General features: G+C 42.2%; 1 protein-coding gene across 6 annotated transcripts in view; it reads left to right on the forward strand.

Moving 5' to 3' along the window:
* Positions 1-20186, forward strand: part of TTC7A (tetratricopeptide repeat domain 7A) — a 260649-nt gene that overhangs the window by 178723 nt on the left and 61740 nt on the right. For 5 of the 6 annotated variants that reach the window (XM_006268496.4, XM_019485340.2, XM_019485341.2 and 2 more), the window contains 2 exons: positions 1731-1828; positions 9068-9202. In XM_006268496.4, the coding sequence (XP_006268558.3) occupies positions 1731-1828; positions 9068-9202 (233 nt within the window). The remainder of the gene's footprint in view (positions 1-1730; positions 1829-9067; positions 9203-20186) is intronic. The other variant, XM_019485343.2, reaches the window with a different exon arrangement.

The raw sequence follows: 20186 nt of genomic DNA on the forward strand, positions 1-20186 counted from the left end.
AAACTTTCAAGGATGGTAGCCCCTTCTGAGGGGAGGGCATGAAGCCTGCCAGATTTCAAGGAGATGGGTGCAGGGGTTTCTAGGAAACTGCACCTCAGGCTGCCGACAAGTAGGAGCTGGGGAGCAGGAGCAGTGTCCTGTGATCAGGCAGGCAGATTGGGGGCCGCAACCCTGGGAGAAGTCCGGCAGAGCCCCCACAGCCCTCCCAGGGGTGCGGGTGGATACCCGATCTGCCTGCCAGATCACAGGACACTGCTCCTGCCACCTGCGACCCAGCACTGGGGAACCAAGCCTGGCTGGCAGAAGCATGCAGATCCGAGATGACATTGCCCCTGGGAAGAGCCCAGTGCAGCCCCCCAGGCATGGCCGTCCCGGGGTATGCATAGCAGCAAGAGCCACACCCTCCCGTCCTGCACCTACTTACAGTACCCTCCACTATGCCCCAGGAGTGGCAGACACCACCTGCCTGCAACCACTGGGCTGCGCTGTGCCCCTCCCCCTGCCCCTTCCCTTATGGACTTACCTCGCATATAATGAATTTTGGGTGTAAAAAGGGTCATCGCATAAGAGCGAACCTGCATCAAGTGACGGAAACATGTATTATATTTCCTCTGAAATGAGAATCCTACATCCCCTGCAGTCGTGATGCCTCCGCAAGCTGTGACTAATGCACACGTGGAACATAAGCACCAAAGTCTTTTTGTGGATCTAGCCCTGTTTTCTCTCTCTCTGGAAGGCCCTAGCTGAGGGCAAGTGTCTGTGAAAAACAAAACAGGAGGCTGAAGAATCCTCCTTATATAATACTTTTTTGAAAGAGCTTTTAGCTTCTTCCTCTGTTCAGGCAGTACATAGGTGGAAGGGGAGGTGTTAATCCCCTTGAAATCAAGCAATTATCACCTACTACATTGGTGCTAATTTGTGTATTCTAAGGGAACAGTTGCAACATTTGCTCTGAACCAGATCCTCATGCTAGCAACAAGTCCAAATAATTGCAGAAAAGATGATCTCCATGTTCCCTATCGGGGGCACTGGGTGGTCTGTTTTAACTTTGCAACAGTAGCTCCTCTGGTCCTGGCTTTCTGTATGCTGACCTTCCCCTCCTTTCCCCTCCCAGTGGGACTAAAACCTCATCAAATAAATTAGTAATGTTAAAGAAGTGTTATACCAGTTTATGCATCCTCATGCCTGCGTAGAGCTCGTTAAATGATGTTTCAAAGCTATACAGCAATCTAGAACTCTTGGTTCCAGAATTATACTTTTTATTAGACCAACTGGATAATGGCAAGAAAATTGTCCTTTTCTGCAAGCTTTCGGGATCAAAGTCCATTTGTTAGGCTCTGGGAAAAGTGTAGCTGGTACAAGATAGTAAAAAGTCCCCATAGGTAGGAAATAAACTTCATTTTTGCACAGAGGGAGTTGAAGATGGAAGTCTGTCCCTCTGGGTCCACGAGTGTATTTGTGAGCTGTGTTGAATAGCTCTTTGATGTGTTGATCAGGTAGAATTCCTTCCCTGGAGGTGTCAGATGGCAGGCAGGGAGGCAAAACAACTTCCTTGTTTCAAAGCTACCAATTTTAAGACTTAACTTTGCAAAAACAACAGAACTTTTCCTCCCAATGCATTTGAACAATCACTCAAAAGGTTTGAATTTAATGGGATTGTTGTGCACTTCGAGAATTTATTGCTTTCTCTAATCTGCAAGTGATAATCTAACATGTTTTTTTCCTTACAGTGGTTCTGAGAAGGAGAGCAGTGTGACAGAAGTGCCAGTGAGCAAAAAACATAATGGGATACATCTCACTCTCCCTGATGCTCATGATACTGACTCTGGTGAGGAAAATAAAATGTATGTTCTCCCAAAAACACAGTTTCGTGAGGAGAAAAGATGGCAGCTATTAGTGATCACATCACTGGACCTTTTATGTAATTCTAGACAAGTCATTTCATACAATTTGCTCCTCTGTAACAGTTGTTACTAGTTTTTCCCTTTCTTTTGTAAAATTCTTTGAGATTATCAATAAGATTTATCATTATTACTGTTGATGTTGGTGATGTTTTACAAAAAGTACCTGCAAGTGACACTTTGAGACTTTCAAGATGTCCTAAATACAACACTCAGACATTTGATTTTTCATTATGCCCAACATAGAGTTCATTGAACATGAGTGTATGAAAACCAGTCATTCTGATAAACTTCACAAACATTCCTTGGGTAACAAGCAGGGGCTATGAGCCCCATGAGGTCACCTATACATGCATTTAATCTCTATAGGTGCCTATATATGAGCACAGGCTGCTCCAATGTGCTGTAATTATAGTTCGTCGGAGCAGACTCAAGCAGATCTTGGAGCTGCTCTAATTAAAGCAGCCGCCGCCCCCCCCCCCCAGCCACATATATAGACACCCTGAAATTTCTAAAGGGGGAAGTTATATAAAGATCCTGAAGTTCCTGCGCCATACACATAGCATATTGTTACATATTTTGCATATTGTAATGCAAACCACTGGAAAATGTATAGGAGAAATTCTGTTTCCTAGGGCTGGGGAGGTTATGAACTTTTAGAACCAACAGTTTATGGAAAATAATTTTCTAGTTTCTCTGTATCTTTTTCCAATAGATAAATTTTGGGGATTGTTTTCATGCCACAACTGTTAACAACAATAGAAAATTTGTGGCTGGGTAAGAGTTAATTTATAATGACAGTTAGGCCTTGAGGCTGTTGAGTAACTTCAGTGGGAACTGCTGCTACTCCCCACAATCTAGGACAGGGCATACAAATGTAGTGGTTGGTTATCAATGGCCAATGTTGTTTGGTGATATGGTCCAGCTTCTGCTGTTGATGGGGTGAATTGACAGAGAGGGATTGTTAGCCCTGCTAGTCTGAAGTTGGTCAGAAGGCAGGGTAGCTCCACCATTTATAGACTAACTAAATGAGAGATGGGGGGAGAGACATTTACAGGAAGCACTGCAAAGGGAACCTCACAGAGTTTTGAATCCATTGTGCATCTTTTCCCACAAAGGGGAAATTCAAACCCAAGTGTTTAGGGAAAAAAATAAGCAAATATTTATTATACAGTAAATATTGCTTTATTATACATTTACTTTATTATACTCTATGTTTACAACATAATAGGATATAAAATACCAGAAACATAAAAGTTAACTGTGGAAGGAGGGAAAATGGAAATTTGTGTTGCTGACCTATGATATAATCATGGGGCTTGGGATATTTGGTATTTCTCTTAAAGCTTAAACTACCACAGTCAGCTGACTATATGAAAATCTCACTTTTTTTTTTTCTTTTCTTAAGGTAAGTTTTTTTTTTTCATGGTTGTAGAGGGCTGGAAAACCTGGACTCTGAAAGTTCAAAAATTGCACCCCAAAAAAAAAATCCAAGGGGGGAGGCGGGAGTGTGTGTGTATGTTTAGAAATCTTATTTTTTTAGGTTCTCGTGATCTTGAACATTGAGGGTTGGCTAAACTGTGTTCTCATTTGGAGGGGAAGATACTTTTGGAGAAAAATAGCTACCTACCTTCAGTTGTCATGTCCAATCCCCAACTATCCAAATGCTATCTTTAATAAAGTACATAAGATATCTATATACACCCCTCTCCACCATGATTCTGGAAAGACAATGTGGCAAAGTTGGGCACATGAACCTTTAATTTGCTGAGTTCATTGGGACTGCTCATGTTTGCAGCATTGAGTTCTTAGTATATTTTTTTGACGTTATAATCTTATCGATTCTGTGCCTGTCTCTATATGCCTCTCTTAAACTGTTTTTTTCCATATCCTTGCAATATCCCCTGCTATAATAAATTCCATTGTTTGTGTGGATCAGTATTTTCTAGTTCATATTTGTCTTACAGGACGTATTAGGTCAAATTCAGCAGTAATGTAATAGAAACGGTTTCTACGCCAAATGAGTAACAAGGGGGTTGAATGTTCTGTCATTTGTGCATCCTTTTCAAGAATGGACTTTTTACTGTAAGGCAGTAGAGTTTAGAAGAGGGGGAGAAAGGCCCAAAATCTGAAAAGCTTCAGCATAAGGGTGGGTAGACCCTCCTCCTCACTGCTGTGTGAGTTAGTCTTAAGGCTAACATAAAAACAAGTTACAGAAGTTGACACATGAATAGTTTTTTAGGGACTGGAACAGGGTGAAATAGGATCATGATTATGTATCTTAGAGGCAAAATACAGTTTGGACCCCAGATTCTATTTCTAGCTCTGCCACTGACTTGGCATATGGCTTTAGACAAGTCACTTTTTTGCTGAAATGTTTAAATTTCCCATGCCTTGGTTTTTGACCCAAAAACCTTGCCTGACTTTACCCCTGGACTCTCAGCTGTAACTGCTGCTTACCACTACATGGAAGGAGCTGGGATTTAGGAATGTTCTGGATCCAGCTCAGTTTTCCATCTAGAAATCCCAGATTAGCCATCCCTCTGTCCTTGATAAGCCACACCATCACAAGAGATGGTGGAAGCTTCTTAGAACCTTTAGCAGCCAGTATAATTTAGCAGCCTTCACATTGCACTACTTGGACATAAGACTCTGACCCTGTGCAAAATGGCATAAAGCTCAAGGGCAAAGTGAGTTTTAAGACAGCATTTTACACGTATGTAATGACTTGCACTGCATCTGGTATGGCAGTAGCCAACTAGTCTGTTCCTCTACTCCCTCCAAAGTCCAAATTTCACAACTAATGGTGCCTGGAGGCTGCTCTTGTTCCCATTATGATAGTAGGGATGGGATTGATGTTGAAAGGACCTAATTTTCTCCATATGCCCTAGATGCAGGGGGTGCCAGCTACTTTGGCAGAGCAGTTCCGAAGGTCTAGAGTAGTGGGGCTCAACCTTATAGCCCCATAGATCAGATCCTGCAGGTGGGGTCAATCCACAGGCTGGATCCAGCATGGGCTCACTGTGGAGGGTCAGTCAGCAGGTGCCATCAGGCATGCCAAAGCAGTATTGAACCCTAGATGCAGCGTGACCCTGTGTGCTGGTACACATGATGGTGTCATCTAGCCTGTGGCACTCTCCAAGAGTCCAGAAATTTGGCAACCCTCAATGTTCAAGATCAAGAACTCAGTTTAGCCAACCCTCAACCTTCAAGATTTTTCAGGGGAGTGGTGGCACTGTTAATGCTGCAGTTCTGGAAACAATTAATGCTACCACCCCTCCCCTCCTGCCAAATTTCCAGACTTGTGAGAAGTATATGGGCCAGATGACACAACTCAGTGGGCTAGAGGTTGCATATCACTGGTGTAGAGCTTTCCAAGGTCTTCTCCTTTGCAAGCTCCTTGGGGTTGCTGTGTGGAGAAAGGAAGGGAGGCAACTGGGTTAGGTCCCTTTAGGTGTGGTGGAAGATGACCTTGGCAGGTCCTGCTCTCAGTCCTGCCTCCTCAGTTGCTGAGAGCTTTGAGAGAGGAGTTTTGATTCCAGATAGTAATGGAGCTGGCTCTGGTTTCCTCCCGAAAGTCCCCCGAAGGTACTCTGCCATAGAGCTGTAATGTTCAGACATTTTGTAATCTCTGGCATCTTCACTGCAGGGAGGATTATTCAGATGATGTTTGACACCATCCTATTTTTCAATAGGATTATTCTAGGCTGGAATCTTAGTTTTGCTGTTAGGAAGATTAACTTCCCTTTGTTTTCTTTAGCTTTTCCTGTGTAAATCAGAGCTCTTGACTCAATTCACTGATATCAGTCTTGCTGTTTTATGTGTGTTTTTTCTGATTTGAGCTTATTTTATAATTTTCTTGGCCAAATTGCTTTAGAATAGGGCTCTGTGTTGCTGGTAGATAGTATATTGAAGTTCCTTTCCACTCTAATACCAGTCTGTGGTACCAGCCGAGGGGGGATTTTCACAGACACAAAAATATTAAACTTGGGTCTTGTCTTAAAAACATATTTCACAACCAGTTTAGATAGAAGTATGAGACTGGCATGAGCTCATCATGGTGAAAAGAGTTTTGTTATTTTTATGATACTTCCTCTAAACCTGTGGAAAGGTTACTGCAAAATGTGGTTTAGTTTATGCTTTAATGAAGCTGTTATAAAAGAGAGACAATCTATACTAAATAACTAATAGGTGTGATTGTGTCTTATCCCAGCATTTGCATATATTTGGAGGCACAGAATTAAAGTTCTGTGGTATAATTTTTGGACATGTGTTAACTTCAATCTTTACATTTCTTTTGAAGAGGACAGTTTGTATTTCCATAGACTTCTGGCTAAGGTCCAGGCAATATCAGCTTAATGGGTGGATATTTCCTGTACTTGGAGACCATTTCCTAGACGTGCAAAGGAAAGGTCTCTGGGATCTTTGGCTTCTACGATGCACTAACTTGGTTAAATTTGTTTTTGTGGAAGAGAGAACAAATGTAAGTGGAAAAGAAATCAAATGCCAACAGCATATTCGATGCAAAGAGCCTCGGGCTTTAAGGTCCTGAGCAACTTCAGCTCCCTCTAGGTGCAAGGTACATTGAAGACCTCAGCGGGTGGCAGAATCAAGCCGAAGAGCCATATACTTTTATGTTATTTGAAACTATCCAATTAATAAGTAGTAGGGGTAGAGTGAAAGAGAACTTCTGTTTCTTGGAATCCGCTTCGTAACACTTTGTGCAAAGTCTGCTTTGATGGATGCTTTACCAGCATAGATGCTTTACCAGCATAAGTGTCTCAGCTTGCAGCTCTTCAGAGCACAGAAAGTTGCACTATGGCAGTACCTGGCTTGTCTTGGAGGGAGACTAGGGTTTTGCTAGCCTCTGGGATTTGAATGAGACTCACTTGCCTGTCCAGCTACATAAAATCAGAGCAGTTCCATGTGTCATGGTACTGGTACCGGTGGCTTCAAATAACATGGCTCCAAGAAAATTCTAAAGAGAGAGTCTTAGAAAATAACTAGACTTGAATTTTGTTTTCAAAACATTGTTATAATGTGAGGATGGGCCCTAAAATAACCTGAACAGAGTACAGAGGCAAAAAAGGAAAGATAATTTAATATGTACTCTTTCTTTAGGATTTAGGAGGAATTTTCTCAGCCTAAAATGTTCCTAGGTCACATGTGCAGCAATGTAAATTTCTTTTCTGAGGAAATTCTCCCGGGTCCCCTCTGGATCACTGAGCTGAGTGCCTCTTAAACTATTTAATTTTTACTAACTTAAAAAAAAATGGACTAAAACTTCCTTAAGGCACATTTCAGAGGAATCTTGTGCCTGCTAAATAGGGGAGGCAAGGACTTCTGCAAAGTAAACCATGGCCAAAAACTGATCTGTTAAAAGACACTGTTTAATAAAATAAATTCTCTGAACAAAGCTGAACAGCTTTTACTATAGAGCTAAAGCTGTAATTGCTGCTTTACTGCATTGTCATCTCTTGGAACATTAGACAAGGAATGTCTTTGAAAAATATGTAGGAACTTAAAGCATGCATCTAGGAAGAGAACATTTACATTTTCAAAGTGAGTCATGGGAGGTGCATGCACCAAGAGCATTATAAAGCTGTTTTGAAGTTTGGCTGCTTAAAATGAATGACATTTGTTAGCAGTGAAATAATGGGAGAATATGCCCTATAACTACTCAAGCCTTTCAGCTGTCCCCAGATATTCAGATTATCTCACTGGCAGGTTATGTAAAAGCTATGGCCAAATTCTGGCCTGTGCTTCACCAGGTGCTTTAGAAAGCAAAGGGGTGTAGAAGGAATCAAAACTTATGGAAGAGGTGATATCTTTTATTAAACCACCTAGATATTTGCAAACAAATTATTGTATAAGGGATGTAGAGACATCTTACACCCCTCCCATCCTGAATTATCCACACAGCACTAAGGCAGGATTCCACGTGGGCGCTCATGTCAGCACTAGGTAAGGCGGGGTGTCAGGCTGATTCACTTGCTGGTATTGCACAGCCCCGAAGAGGGTTGTAGTTAGCCATTGTGTGGAGGGCACTCCTCCTTCCTTTTAAAGGTAGCAGTGTATGATGCCCTCCCATAGGCTCCTTAGGTAGTTGTCTCCTCTGTTGCTTGGAGCTTTTTTAACCTTAAGCTGGTAGATAACTCTTAAGTAACCACCACAAAGCCTAGGCAGTTCCAACAGAGAGAGACAAGATTAACTTTTAGGATCTGGTGATCTTCTGGGTCAACACATTAAAGAACGATGCCAGTCAGGGCTATGGCTTCTGTTGCAGCTGCTCTTTAGAGAGTGATCATCCTCCTTAACTCATTTTTGTCATCTACATTTATTTATTAGCCGTAACCTAAGAAGATTAAAACCAAACTTTGGCTTTAGATCATTTCTCTTTCCTTCCACTTACTTCATAACCTTTACTTTGGTTAGTGCATCCTGTTACTCCCCAGTACCCATGTGCACCAGGTTGGTGGCTTGATTCTGCTCCTACCGTGCTTTGGAAGCCAATGAGAGCTCTCTGTGTGCCTGTCCTTAAAAAAGTGTTTGACAGGAGATTATATTCTCAGAGTTGGGAATGTTAAATCCATTATAGTTATGCACATGTTACCATATCTGGCCACCACCAAGTTAATGTAGTTCAAGTTTTGTACTTACTTGGCGTGCTAAGGTTAAATGAATAACCAAGTCATCCTCTAAACCAGTAGCATGATACTGCTGCCAATTGAAATTTTTATGCCATGAATTGTACTAACCAAATTAATGGGCCATGTTTTGTAGCTGTTTTACAGTTTATTTATCTGTCAGATGACTGGCAAATCTTGTTAGCATTCATTTGGGATGAAAATTCTGATTTCCAGATCAGCCAAATAGGGTTGCTAGGATTGGATGGATGCTGAGCAGACTTTTTTGAAAATTGTCAGCCTCCTAATCCATTTGAACTGTAGCAGCCTGTGAATTAATTTAGAAGTCTTCCCAATAAAAATATTTTTGATAAAGCCCAGAGATACAGAGTCTGATTCAGCACTCAGTTACCTCAGAGTTAAGTGAAGGTACAGTGGCATAAAGTTGATATTGTAAAGCGGGAAACCGGACTTTGTCTTTACTTGGCCAAGAGAAAATGATGGATTATGAATTCATTGGGTTTTTTGGCTCTTTTTAAGGCTCCCAGCGAGCCTCTTCTATTGCAGCTTCCAGACTGGAGCAGGCCATGTCTGAAGTAACTATGCAGAGTACTGCCATGAAGCAAGGACCTATGCAACTATGGACAACTCTTGAGCAAATTTGGCTACAAGCTGGTAAGTCCCAGTGTCTGTGTACCACGTAGACCTTGAGAGAGAGAGAAAGCAACATCTACCAGAAATGTCTGCAAATATTCCACAGAGATTGTGCCTTGCAAAGGCTGCCCCTATGCCATCAACGATGATTCTTATGATTCCCATTAAGCTTAAATAGAAACAGGAGGAAATATTTTCTTTCCATTTTCTGAGTTAAGCAACTGTAATGCAATGCTAACCACATGCTTCTTGTGTTTCAAATGCAAAGGAAACAACCCTTGCTAATATATGAAAGAAGTCTTGGGTTTGCATAGAGCAAAGTGAATGCTGTCAGACGGATCCTCAGGTGATGGAAATTATCGTGGATGCCATGATCTATTCAGCTGTGACAATTTACACCAGCAGGGAATCCAGTGTTCTCAGTTTACATACCTGAAGCCCCATTCAGTTGAGAGAGAGAGAGATTAAAAAAAAATTTTAAACAAGTATTTTTTTATTTGAATACTCCAGGTTTAATATTTGACAAGTTTTCAGCTTTTTTCTCTCCATCTTACTATGGAAAACTCTTCAGCCCTTCCACAGAGATCTTTTTACAAGAAGGTTATGAGGGTATTATTTATATTATAAACATGTCTGTTGGTGAGAGCAGTCTCATTTTGCCATTCAGTTCTACATATGACAGAAATCATAGGAGAAAAGCATATACTTAATGTTCTTTTAATATGAAGGGTTCAATCTTTGCTGAGAAGTAAAAATGATTAAACAAGCAAGGAAAAGAGAATCCCTTCTTCGTTTATCTTTGGCTTGCTTTGAATCTTCCAAGGACAGACAGGTTATCTGTCAGCTTGAGAGACAGTGACATAAAGAAATCTTGAAAGAGTTGAGAGTGTGCTGTGAAAAAACTCCGTAAATTAGGGTTGACCTCAGAATTCCTGAGTGGATTATTTAAGGTTGTCAGCAAGAGTGATATTCTGTCGGTCACTCCTTGTGTTATTGGCCAGATTGTCAGAGTCAATTGAAAATTCCTATCCCGTAAATCTGTTCTTGAAGATGCAACTTTTTCTACAGATCCTTAAGCCTATAATTTCGTGCCTGCAGTTGAAGGTAGAACAAATAAAAAGCAGTCCTTTTGAAGATTGGCTGAGAATATGGCATTTTGTATGCAGTACTATCTTGCAAAGTCTCTTTTAGCTAATCTGCACAGGTTATTTCTCACACAAAATCTGGCCCCAGTTTTCAGCAAAGATTTAATAGATGTTCCTGCACAAGGTATCCTCTGGTTAAGACTTCTGTACTGGCAGAAAATATAATGTGTTGTATTAACTGCACTGCTAAATATGAAAACTTGTTTGGAAAGAATGAACATGGAACCTTATGTGATGCATTGTCCTTTGTTTTGGTAATGCTAGTTCATTTATTCACCTGTTCAGAAATGTAAGTAAACTGCAGCAGGCCTTTTAGGCAGTAGTGAGAAATAGTGAGGTTCTGTCAATGTATACAACTTATTCACCTTTTTTTTGCGGAGGAAGATATGGGAAGCAAAGGTTTAGCTTATCTTACTGTGCCAAGACATCTTGTTTCTGTTCTTCATCCTGCAGAGCGCTTTAGGTAGCTTAGGTCTTTAGTGCAGTGTGGAAAAAAAAAAAGATAGTGTTAAAGATACTGGCTTACAGTTAGTACTTGCTATGACATTTGTTATGCTTGCTTTTCAGTGCCAGTTTTTGAGTGCCAGTATAGAGATTTATCAAATTACTTTGTTTAGGATTTCCTTTTACATGCTTTAAATTTGCTGTCTTGCTTTATACTCTTCCTTATCGTGTGTTTGTGAATGTATCTGCTTATTCTTCTTTGAGTCAGAGTTTTGATGGTTTCTGCATTATATGCCATGACCAGAAGGTTTCTAATTTCATTAGCAAAGTTAGTTATTACTGGGAGGCCAGTTACTGGAGGTCAATTAATGAGTTCTTTGTGATGCACACGTAAAAGACTTCCTTTTATTATTTATTATGGAATTCAGTGAGTTTTGATATTTTGAGAGACGAGAAAGCAGGCTTGTGCTTGGATAGTTTCAAACAGAGTCCAGTGACTGATGCACACAGCAAGCAGTTGTTGAAAGTTCTTCCCAGAAAATAAATAACTCCTTCAAAGAAATCCAGCTCTATGACACCTGTGCAAGACCACAAGCAAAACGTTATCCCTTGAGATTTCCAAACCTTCCTGGAACCAGTCCACTCCAAAACAATAAGCCTTGATAAGTAATAGTTAAGTTACTAGTTAATAGTTAATATTCCCAAAAATGTGTACCATTCCATATTTCATTAAACTATTCACTGTGAGAAGTAGCTAGTGTTCAATTTAACATGCTGACACCTAGCTTACCTCACCATTCATTGACGCATGCTGGTACACTGTAATTTTCTGTTTATATTTTTATAAAGAAGACACTTATCCTGTGCATAGGAAAGAATGGAGTCAGTCTCTTGATCCATAACCAACCAATACAGATATGCGAGCTATTGTTAGCACTTCTAGCAGTCCTCATAAAGAAAAATCAGAGACTTGCTTTGTAAGCCTGTTCTGTAGTAAAAGGTGGGTTAGCCGAGCTCGCTAACAGAAGAAGAATGTTACAACTACGTTAACCAGAGCAAAACAACTGAAGGATAAGCAGACCCTAAAAGACCACCTCCTATGGCACAATGCACACTACTGTTAAAAACTCTCCTGGCAAAATGTAGCCATCTACCCCAGACAGCCCAAGATAAGGCTCCACCATCTGTTCTCTTTGCACACCAGAGCAAGGTTAGGAAGCCACTCCTTATGTCTGATGTGCCCATTTATAAGCTTTTTCTGGCAGCGATACTTAATGCTCAGCAGGAAGGCTGACGTTTGGCTGGTCTGTGGTTCTTAACAGTAGCAGTGGGTCTTCTTGGAGTAATGGCTTTTCTTAAAGGAGGCACTAGTTCAACAAAGGTATTTGCATTTATAACTATAGGCCTCATCAGGAGGTGTATCCCATTTCACAATATTCAGCACGTGTTCAAATTCTGCCCTGAATCAGGACCTAGTTTATGAGTGGTGGTCAGAGGCCTCATCTATGCTGCCCTCTCCCCTTTGATAGTTTTCCTCAACATGGCACATCAACCTGCTTCTCTGATGTTTTCAACTCAGCCAGGTGGCATCAAAACCTTTCTCTTCCTTCCCAGAGCATTGTTTAACCCTCACATCGTGCTCTTCCCCCCAACGTAATGCACTATCCTAGTTGCTCATCACATCTAGTGTGTAAACGTATTTTCTCCATGGGGATTCTGAGAAGTTAATATTTATAGTACTGCTAATCCATTATAGAAGAAAAACCTCTGAGCTAAGAATTTTTATATTGCTTTTACCCTCTTGATTTCTTGTCAGTGCTCCTTTAAAAAAGAGAGAAGTAGTTGGCCATGTTAGTCTGAAGTCAGGCAGAGGGAAGGGTGGAAAACAGAAATGTTATCTGCAAGGGTTTTGTTTTGTTTTTTTTTTTTTAAATTATGATTTAAGGTTGCAACTTTCCTCGGATTTTGTCATCGCCTTAACAAGGTCGCTGTTACATTAGAGAGTGTAATAAGTTAGCACAGAAGAGAACAGATAGCTCTGTTGTGGAGAGTTATTTCTACTCTGAACTGCATCGTTATCCTTTTGGCTACTAATAAGATTAGGTTGTGCTGGCGTACTGGCTTTTTAAGGCTGCATAACAGTTTTAATAAGATATGTTCTATTACTTCAGTCAGTGTTGCTCTTATTTTAAGCTTTACTTTCGACTTCCTGCGTCCTCTTTGTTTGCCATTAGTAGTACCGTGCATCTGACAATTAGCATCCTGACTGCCCAATACTTTACCAAATATGGCCACTCACAGCAAAGTAGCTCTTGTAATTTGATATATGATTGGCTACATGCCTGCTTAGCACAGTCCACAGACCTCAGCAGGTAGACTTTGTGCTGATTTTGCTCCAGGATGTGTTTAGAAAGAAAACATGAGTTTAACTATTCCACATAACACGACCCCCTTACCACTGGCTGTGGTGGGACTGGGAATAGCCACTTTCCATCTCAGTGACACGTTAGAGGTTTACCCTTTAACAGAGTTAGAATGAATGTGCCATAAATGTGAAATGTAAAAAGAGCCAGTGCAGCGCAGAACACTGAGCTAATGGAAAAACATCTGCTCCCCTGAGTTATGTACAGCAAGAGCTTCCCTCCGCCCCTCCACAAAATGCTTCTAATTTATTTATTTTATTCATTATGAGAGAAAGGAGCTATGTTAGAGGAAACAAGAAAAAGTGGGGTTAAGGAGTAGGATTCTTAGCCACGACTGGCCAGCATCCACACAGCTGCATCAGAGATGCCACTTGCAAGTGTCAGAAGGGTCTCTTGCTCCCAGACATTCAAGTACATAATTTCACTTATCACACCAAGCAGTATTTATGTACTCTTCCCTTCCTGCTCTTCAGTAACCTCAAGTTCCCTCAAGCATTATCTCTGTTGAAGTGTAGATTAGGTTTATAAGACTGACTTACCAGTTTTTGCATAGGTCACTAGATATTATCTTACAGTGCAGTGATGCTTGTTTAAATATTTTGGTTTAAAATAATGGAAGTGCTTTGCAATTTAAGAAGTGTCCATTCATCACTTGAATTCTTCAGCTTTTTCAGTGCTACTGATTTGCTGGGTATACTTTACAGTGACATAAAATAGATAAATAGAAGAAGTTGGAGCCGGGAGCAGGGAAGGACTTGTGCTGAACATCAGAGTGTTTACTATAAAGCAAGTATTGAGTGAAACAAAGATTTACTGTAAGGAAGGCTGCCCCATGGTATTTACTTAATGGGAGGGCATCTTAAAGTTTCACATTGGTGGAAAGAACAATCATGTGAGGTGCCTGCATCCCCCACGAAATGTTGATGAAAGAAAGAGGCCAGCTTAAGTATCAGTGAGTCTTTCAGTTAAATGGGCTATGCACAGACCTTTTCTGGTAGAGGTAGGAAGGAGCAAGCAACTGCTTTCCCAAAGCCCTTCTGTTTAAGGAAGGGGGTCCAAGCTAAGCCCCAGAATCCAAGCGCTTCTGGGGTCCTGGATCTGAACCCTCACTCAGTAGGCTGGTGGGTCCATCTCCACTTCTGTTGTTGCCTCCATTCAACTGAAGGCTGGGGGCTGAACCCAATGGTCTTGTGAGGTCCCTTCCAGCCTTAATGTCTATGAAATCTATGAAGAACCCAAAATGACATTTCATCCTGTGGTACAGTCTGTGCATCTAGGATTTCTTGCACTGTCCTCTAAGGCCATGGTCGTTGGCCGATACAGAAATTTGGACTGTGGCTGAGAAATCTGATAGGATTTCCTGTCTCCCGATGGCTGCACACTTTCTCTTAACCCAACGTTTTAAAAAGTTAAAAGATCCCTAAATATGATAGAAACCGAACAAGCTGTAGGTACTGAATAGATGGCAAAGAGAGTTCCTAATGTTGGATCAAACCCTTGGATCCATCAAACCTTGCCATCCTTGGAAGCATATAATGTCAGCAACTCTTAGATGTTCAGCATCTGTCAGTATTGAGCCAGGGACTGAAGTGTGCTAAATTGTTAAATCACCTGGAAATTTTCAAAATCCAGTTAGACAGGCACTTGGCTGGGCTAGTTTGGACAGGGATGGTCCTGCCTTCAGCAGAGGGATGGACTAGATGACTTTGTGAGGTTCCTTCAAGCCCTGCTTTCCTATGATCTTATGTTTGCATGCCAGAGGCAGAAAGTGCTCCCCATTGTCAAAAAAGAAAGTGAGACTGCTGGTCCAGCTTTGTGTGCTCCCTTTAATAGTGACTAGCAGAGGTTTTAGAGGCGATAGAAACCATCTTAACCCCTGCAAGGTAATCCTTAGTTTCTGCTCAGAAGTATCCTTTATTTAATAGATTTCATAGACTTTAGGGCTGGAAGGGACCTAACGAGATCGTCAGGTCCAGCCCCTTTCCCATTTGTTTTCTTCTTGCTTAACAAACAATGTTCTTATTTATTCCCACAAATGCCTGATGTCCTTCTGACTCAGCTGTCTTGTGGCAGTGCATTTCCTACACTGATTGTTATAGTTACTTATTACTAGTTAATTTTAATTGGATGGCTCTGACCTTAAACAACTGTGCTGCTCCTAGTAGGGGATGTTGGCCAGTAAATCTGGATGATTTGTAGACATGTTGCTTGAGTACTTCTCTGCTCCAAAGTGAGGACGGGTGTAGTGTGTCACCAATAGTCTATCTTGGCCAGGACCAGCCTACAGCAGAACTGTGGCCATTCTGTGCTGCTTTGGGAGTTTGGTGTGTGTGGGGAATGTCCTGCTTGCTGTGATAACACCTCCTCATCCTATGTGCCCTACAGAAGGTACATGTATGTGTGATGCATCCCCTGCTCAGAGTGCCCTCATTTTTTGCTTCGGATGTAGAGACATATGCATTTACCTTGAGGACATCCTCAATTTTTAATGCTTTTGTACCTAATTTTAATATGGCTGTGGTATAGAGAATGATGGGGTGAGAATTGGAGGGAGGGAGGGACAGAGCATGCACAAGCTTTAATGAACCCAGGTTCACTCCATCAGTGGCTGTCAAAAGACAGCATAAAGCAGAGGATAAAGTGGAGTAAGTGATTAGAATACAATAGGTGGGGGGCAGGGAGAGGATGTGCTGAAAGATATACAAGCCAAGAACTCTTAGAAACAAACAGGTCACAAAAGTTAATTCAGGTAATGGGATAAGAATCCATAGACCCTGTTTAAATCAGACTTAACACAATCCAGTCTGTGGGTGATTTTTTTTTTTTTTTTTTGTTTTGTAATTTCCTATTAAAACTGAGTTTTTAAAATTTTCTGCTTGGGAACAGTAATCTTCGAGCAGGGAAGGTCAATGAAGGAGTGTCCAGGGAGGCTGAAGTGTTCTTCCATAAGCGTTTGTGTCTTTCTGCAGCTCATGTCAGACTGGTGTTAATTCATTCTTACACATAAAGATTGCCCTGTCTGTTCAATGTAAACAGATGGGTATTGTAAGCAGGTGATGGCATACATGTTGCTACAGTTGCAGGTGAATGCATCTTGGATGTTGTACTTGTTGTTTGGGCTGGTGATGTTGTGGTCTGTATTGATATGTGGACACAGCAGGCATTTGGGTTCACTGCAAGGCCTGATACCTACGTGAAGATGTGAGTTAGTCAATCTGTTGCTTGAGTGATACCGTTTGAGGTTGTGGGGACTGTCTGTAAGCCAGGACAGGTTTGTCCCCCATGGATACAGGGTGCCTGGTCCTTTTTGGTTAGGGGCTTCCAGTTCCCCAGCAACAGAGATGCTTTCCAGCAAGATCTAATTGGGAGGTGGGGTAATATTTGGGGTAAAAAAAGAAGAGGAAACAAAGTGGCAGCTGGCCAGGATGTGCTGAGAGACTCCCTAAAGAAAGTTGTTAGGAAAGGAGAAGATGGCCTTGCTTTTTGATTTCCTAATGCTGGAGATTTGGAGATGCTTGGGTCAGAGGGCTGAGAGCCAGGGGAACAGCAAAGGACATCTGCTTCTCTTTCTTGGAGAAGTCAGTGGGTAAACTTCTCCACTGCCCTCCACTCTGCATCTTGGAAGATGTTGCGAATGAGCCCCTTTATTGTTCCCCAGCTCTCTAATGCAAGGCTGTCAGAAAGTGCTGCTCTTCTGCCTTCAGTCTTATCTAACATGGTTGTTCAAGAATCACTCAGAGCCAAGGAGTCTGCTGGAGGTCTGTTTTGATTGGTGTCTAAGATCCACCTGCTCAGTGTGGGGTCATGAACCCCTTCACAACACAGCTGCTGGTTCTCAGTGGCTCTTGCAAATGATGAAGCTTCTTCAGGGTAGTTTCCCACATTTTCCTTCTCAGCCAAACATAAATATAACAGCAATCACCCTTAACATAATAGAGATTTTCAAACATGTAAACAACCTCCTAACTGTGTTCAATTAGTCTCTGAGGTGCTCTGCACTGTCACAAGGCCCTGTAGATTTCTCCTGAGAAATCTGCATCACCATTGCCAGGCGGCAGTAAGTCTATTGGTTCTGGATGTGCCATCATTGTGGGGCTTGGCTATCTGAATCTGCTGTGGTTTTTGCCATCTGCAGTTTATGTAGTTCCCCTCTAGAATCTTTCTTCCCCTCCTGCACTCTTGCTTTGCAGTACCCATGTGTCCTTCTAGGGCAACAATCTCATACAGGCACAGGGCTCTCTCCTGTGCTATCACTTCTATTTGTGACCATTGTAGATGCTCACAATGTCACTTACACAAAGTGGCAGCAGGGCCAGAGACCCCAAATCAAACTGAGTTCTTTGTCTTGCCCTGTCTATCTCTTTATAGATCTGTAAGTCCCCAGCAGCTCTGACATCAATTTCTAACAGTGCAGGTCTTGTTTTCAGCTGAACAAAATGTCAGCAGGTGGCAACCCATATTCGTTGGCTCTGTCCTGTAATTTAACAGTGCTAAATACAAATCTGTGATTCCACAGCCTTTTTAGCAGGCACTTTATTATTTTGACACCATTTTCCACTGAGGATAATGAGATGTCATGGTTGCATGTCTAAACCTGTACTCCACTGCAGGCTGCTTAAACTCATGCCCAGCATTCTGCAGGCTGTTGGCAGACATTACTAGGTCAGGTGTATCTAGTGAAAATGGATATGATACACACTATCGTCTCTTTAGCCATAGTATCTTCTAGTAAAGCTATCTCAGGGAAGTGGGAACAGTAGGACAGTAGTTCTCAACCTTGTTAGACTCAAGACATCCCTTGCCAGCTTTTAATTTTTGCTTGTTTTTTGACTATGGAAAAATAATAAAACTACGTTTCTGTTGCAAAATGCTCAGAAAGCTCACAGCAGGTCAGAACATTTTTAACGGATTCCTATTTGAAAACTCTGAGTTTATCTTGTTAGATCATGTTTGCATACCTCACAGTGCTAACATTGCTTGGCACCCTGTGGGACGCTTCAAAGGATCTCAAGGCACCCCAGGGTGTTGCAGCACCTGGATTGAAAATCGCTGATCTAGGACATCATGTCCTCCAGCAAACAGAAATAAATCTATGCTTACTTTGTTCCAGGGGCCGATGCTCCTCTGCCACCAAGACAGACTCTATTTGGCTTGGCTTGTATTTTTGGCACGTGCCACAAGTTTCTGCCACCTTCCTCATTGTCACTGTTTATTTCAAGACAATGTAAAGCATTTCAGGCTCTTTCTGTCTCACCAGCTTACTGCTTTTAAATAAAATCCCATCCAGCCTTGAGTGTCTCCCTTAAATAAATGCATGAGACTCTTCCACCCATGGATTAAAGACTAAACCTCCTGTCCATACTTGAACCTATTGATACTAGGATTCTGTGAGTGCCTTCCATCCAGGAAGAGCACGCAGCAACTGCTGCAGCGTCCTTAGCCTGACGAAGGGTTTTTGAACCCGAAAGCTTGCTTAATAACTATTCTCCAACCATTTGGGTTGGTCTAATAAAAGATATCAAATTCACCCAAGGAACCTTGTCTGCCTATATCCTTAGACCAACACGGCTACAACCTAAACCCCTGTGATGTATGAGCTACTTATCTCTAGTTCTGACCATGTTCTTACAGGAGAATGGGACTGGAGGCATCTGTGAACAACATTAGTTTTGTGCTTGGTGTCACAGTACTTCAACTGAGATTATTCAACTTCAGATTCTCAAACTCTTTTTAAGAGTTACAGCCCACGTCCCTTGGGTATCTTCACCCAGCAGTGCTCTCGAATTTCTCGTTTTAGTGGCTAAATGAAGCACAACATTTCTCTATACAGTTCAGTATACTAGGTGTTTTTCCACCCTTGTTGGCACCCATATATTGGTGAAGGCCCCTGTCCTGCTGTAACCTACCTGTAGTTCTTCTTGTATTAACTGTTCTCCTAAGTATGTTCTCTCCTTTGCACAGAATTTACCTTAGTTTGTTTAGGGTTAGCCCATTAGCTCTTTCCTAAATTGCTCAGAGCCTCTGGTCATGCTCTTCTGTTTTCCTCCAGTAAAAAAAGTCATCAATGCAAAACTTTTGTAACCTTCATACCATTAGAAAACCATGTTTTCCTGTGAAAAACCCTGGGTGCCTAGCACAACCCAAATAGAGCAAATGGTGTCTCCCCAAAGAGGTCTTGAATGTGCCATGTGACCTGTTTTTTCTAATGCTTTTTCTAATCTGCTGTAACATTAGCCTTGTGTGCAATGCTACCTTGGAAGGGGATAAAGATGGGGTCAGAGGAGGGGCAGGCTGAAGTGCTCTGGGTCAGGATACAGAGGGGTCATGGGGAAAGGGACTTAATGGTGAGACTCTACTACAGACCTCCCAATCAAGGGGAAGAGCTGGACTGCAAATTCTCGGGGCAGCTTGCGGAGGCAGTTAAGGCAAGGGATGTAGTTGTCATGGGTGATATAAATTACCCAGACATCTGCTGGGAGGAGCAGTCAGCCAGGTCGGACCGCTCACAGAGGTTCCTGGCCGAGATGCAGGACCTTCACTTAACCCAGGAGATGCACAGTCCTACCAGGGGGAATGCCCTGCTGGACCTGGTCCTAGCCACAGGTGATGACCTGGTAAGAGGGCTCCAGGTCCTCGACCACCTGGGCGATAGCAATCATCGCTTGCTGGAATTCACCATCCAGTGCAGGGTGCCCAGGGCCTGCAGCAAGGCAGTAGCCCTAAATTTTAAGAAGGCCAACTTCAATGAGTTGAGGAGATTAGTGGGAGAGGCACTGGGGTCCTTGAGAGTAGGAGAACTCAGTGCCCAAGATGAGTGGTCGTTCCTTAAGGAGCTGATACTCGGAGCCCAAGGGGTGACAATCCCAACAAGAAGCAAGGGGGGCAAGAGTGCCCAAAAGCCCCCCTGGCTCACCAAGGGCATTCGTGAATGCCTGATTGCCAAAAAGGAGGCATACACCCAGTCGGAGGGAGGGGCTATCACCAAAGAGGAGT

The sequence above is a fragment of the Alligator mississippiensis genome, chromosome 1, assembly GCF_030867095.1.
Source record: "Alligator mississippiensis isolate rAllMis1 chromosome 1, rAllMis1, whole genome shotgun sequence".
NCBI classification, from domain to species: Eukaryota; Metazoa; Chordata; order Crocodylia; family Alligatoridae; genus Alligator; species Alligator mississippiensis.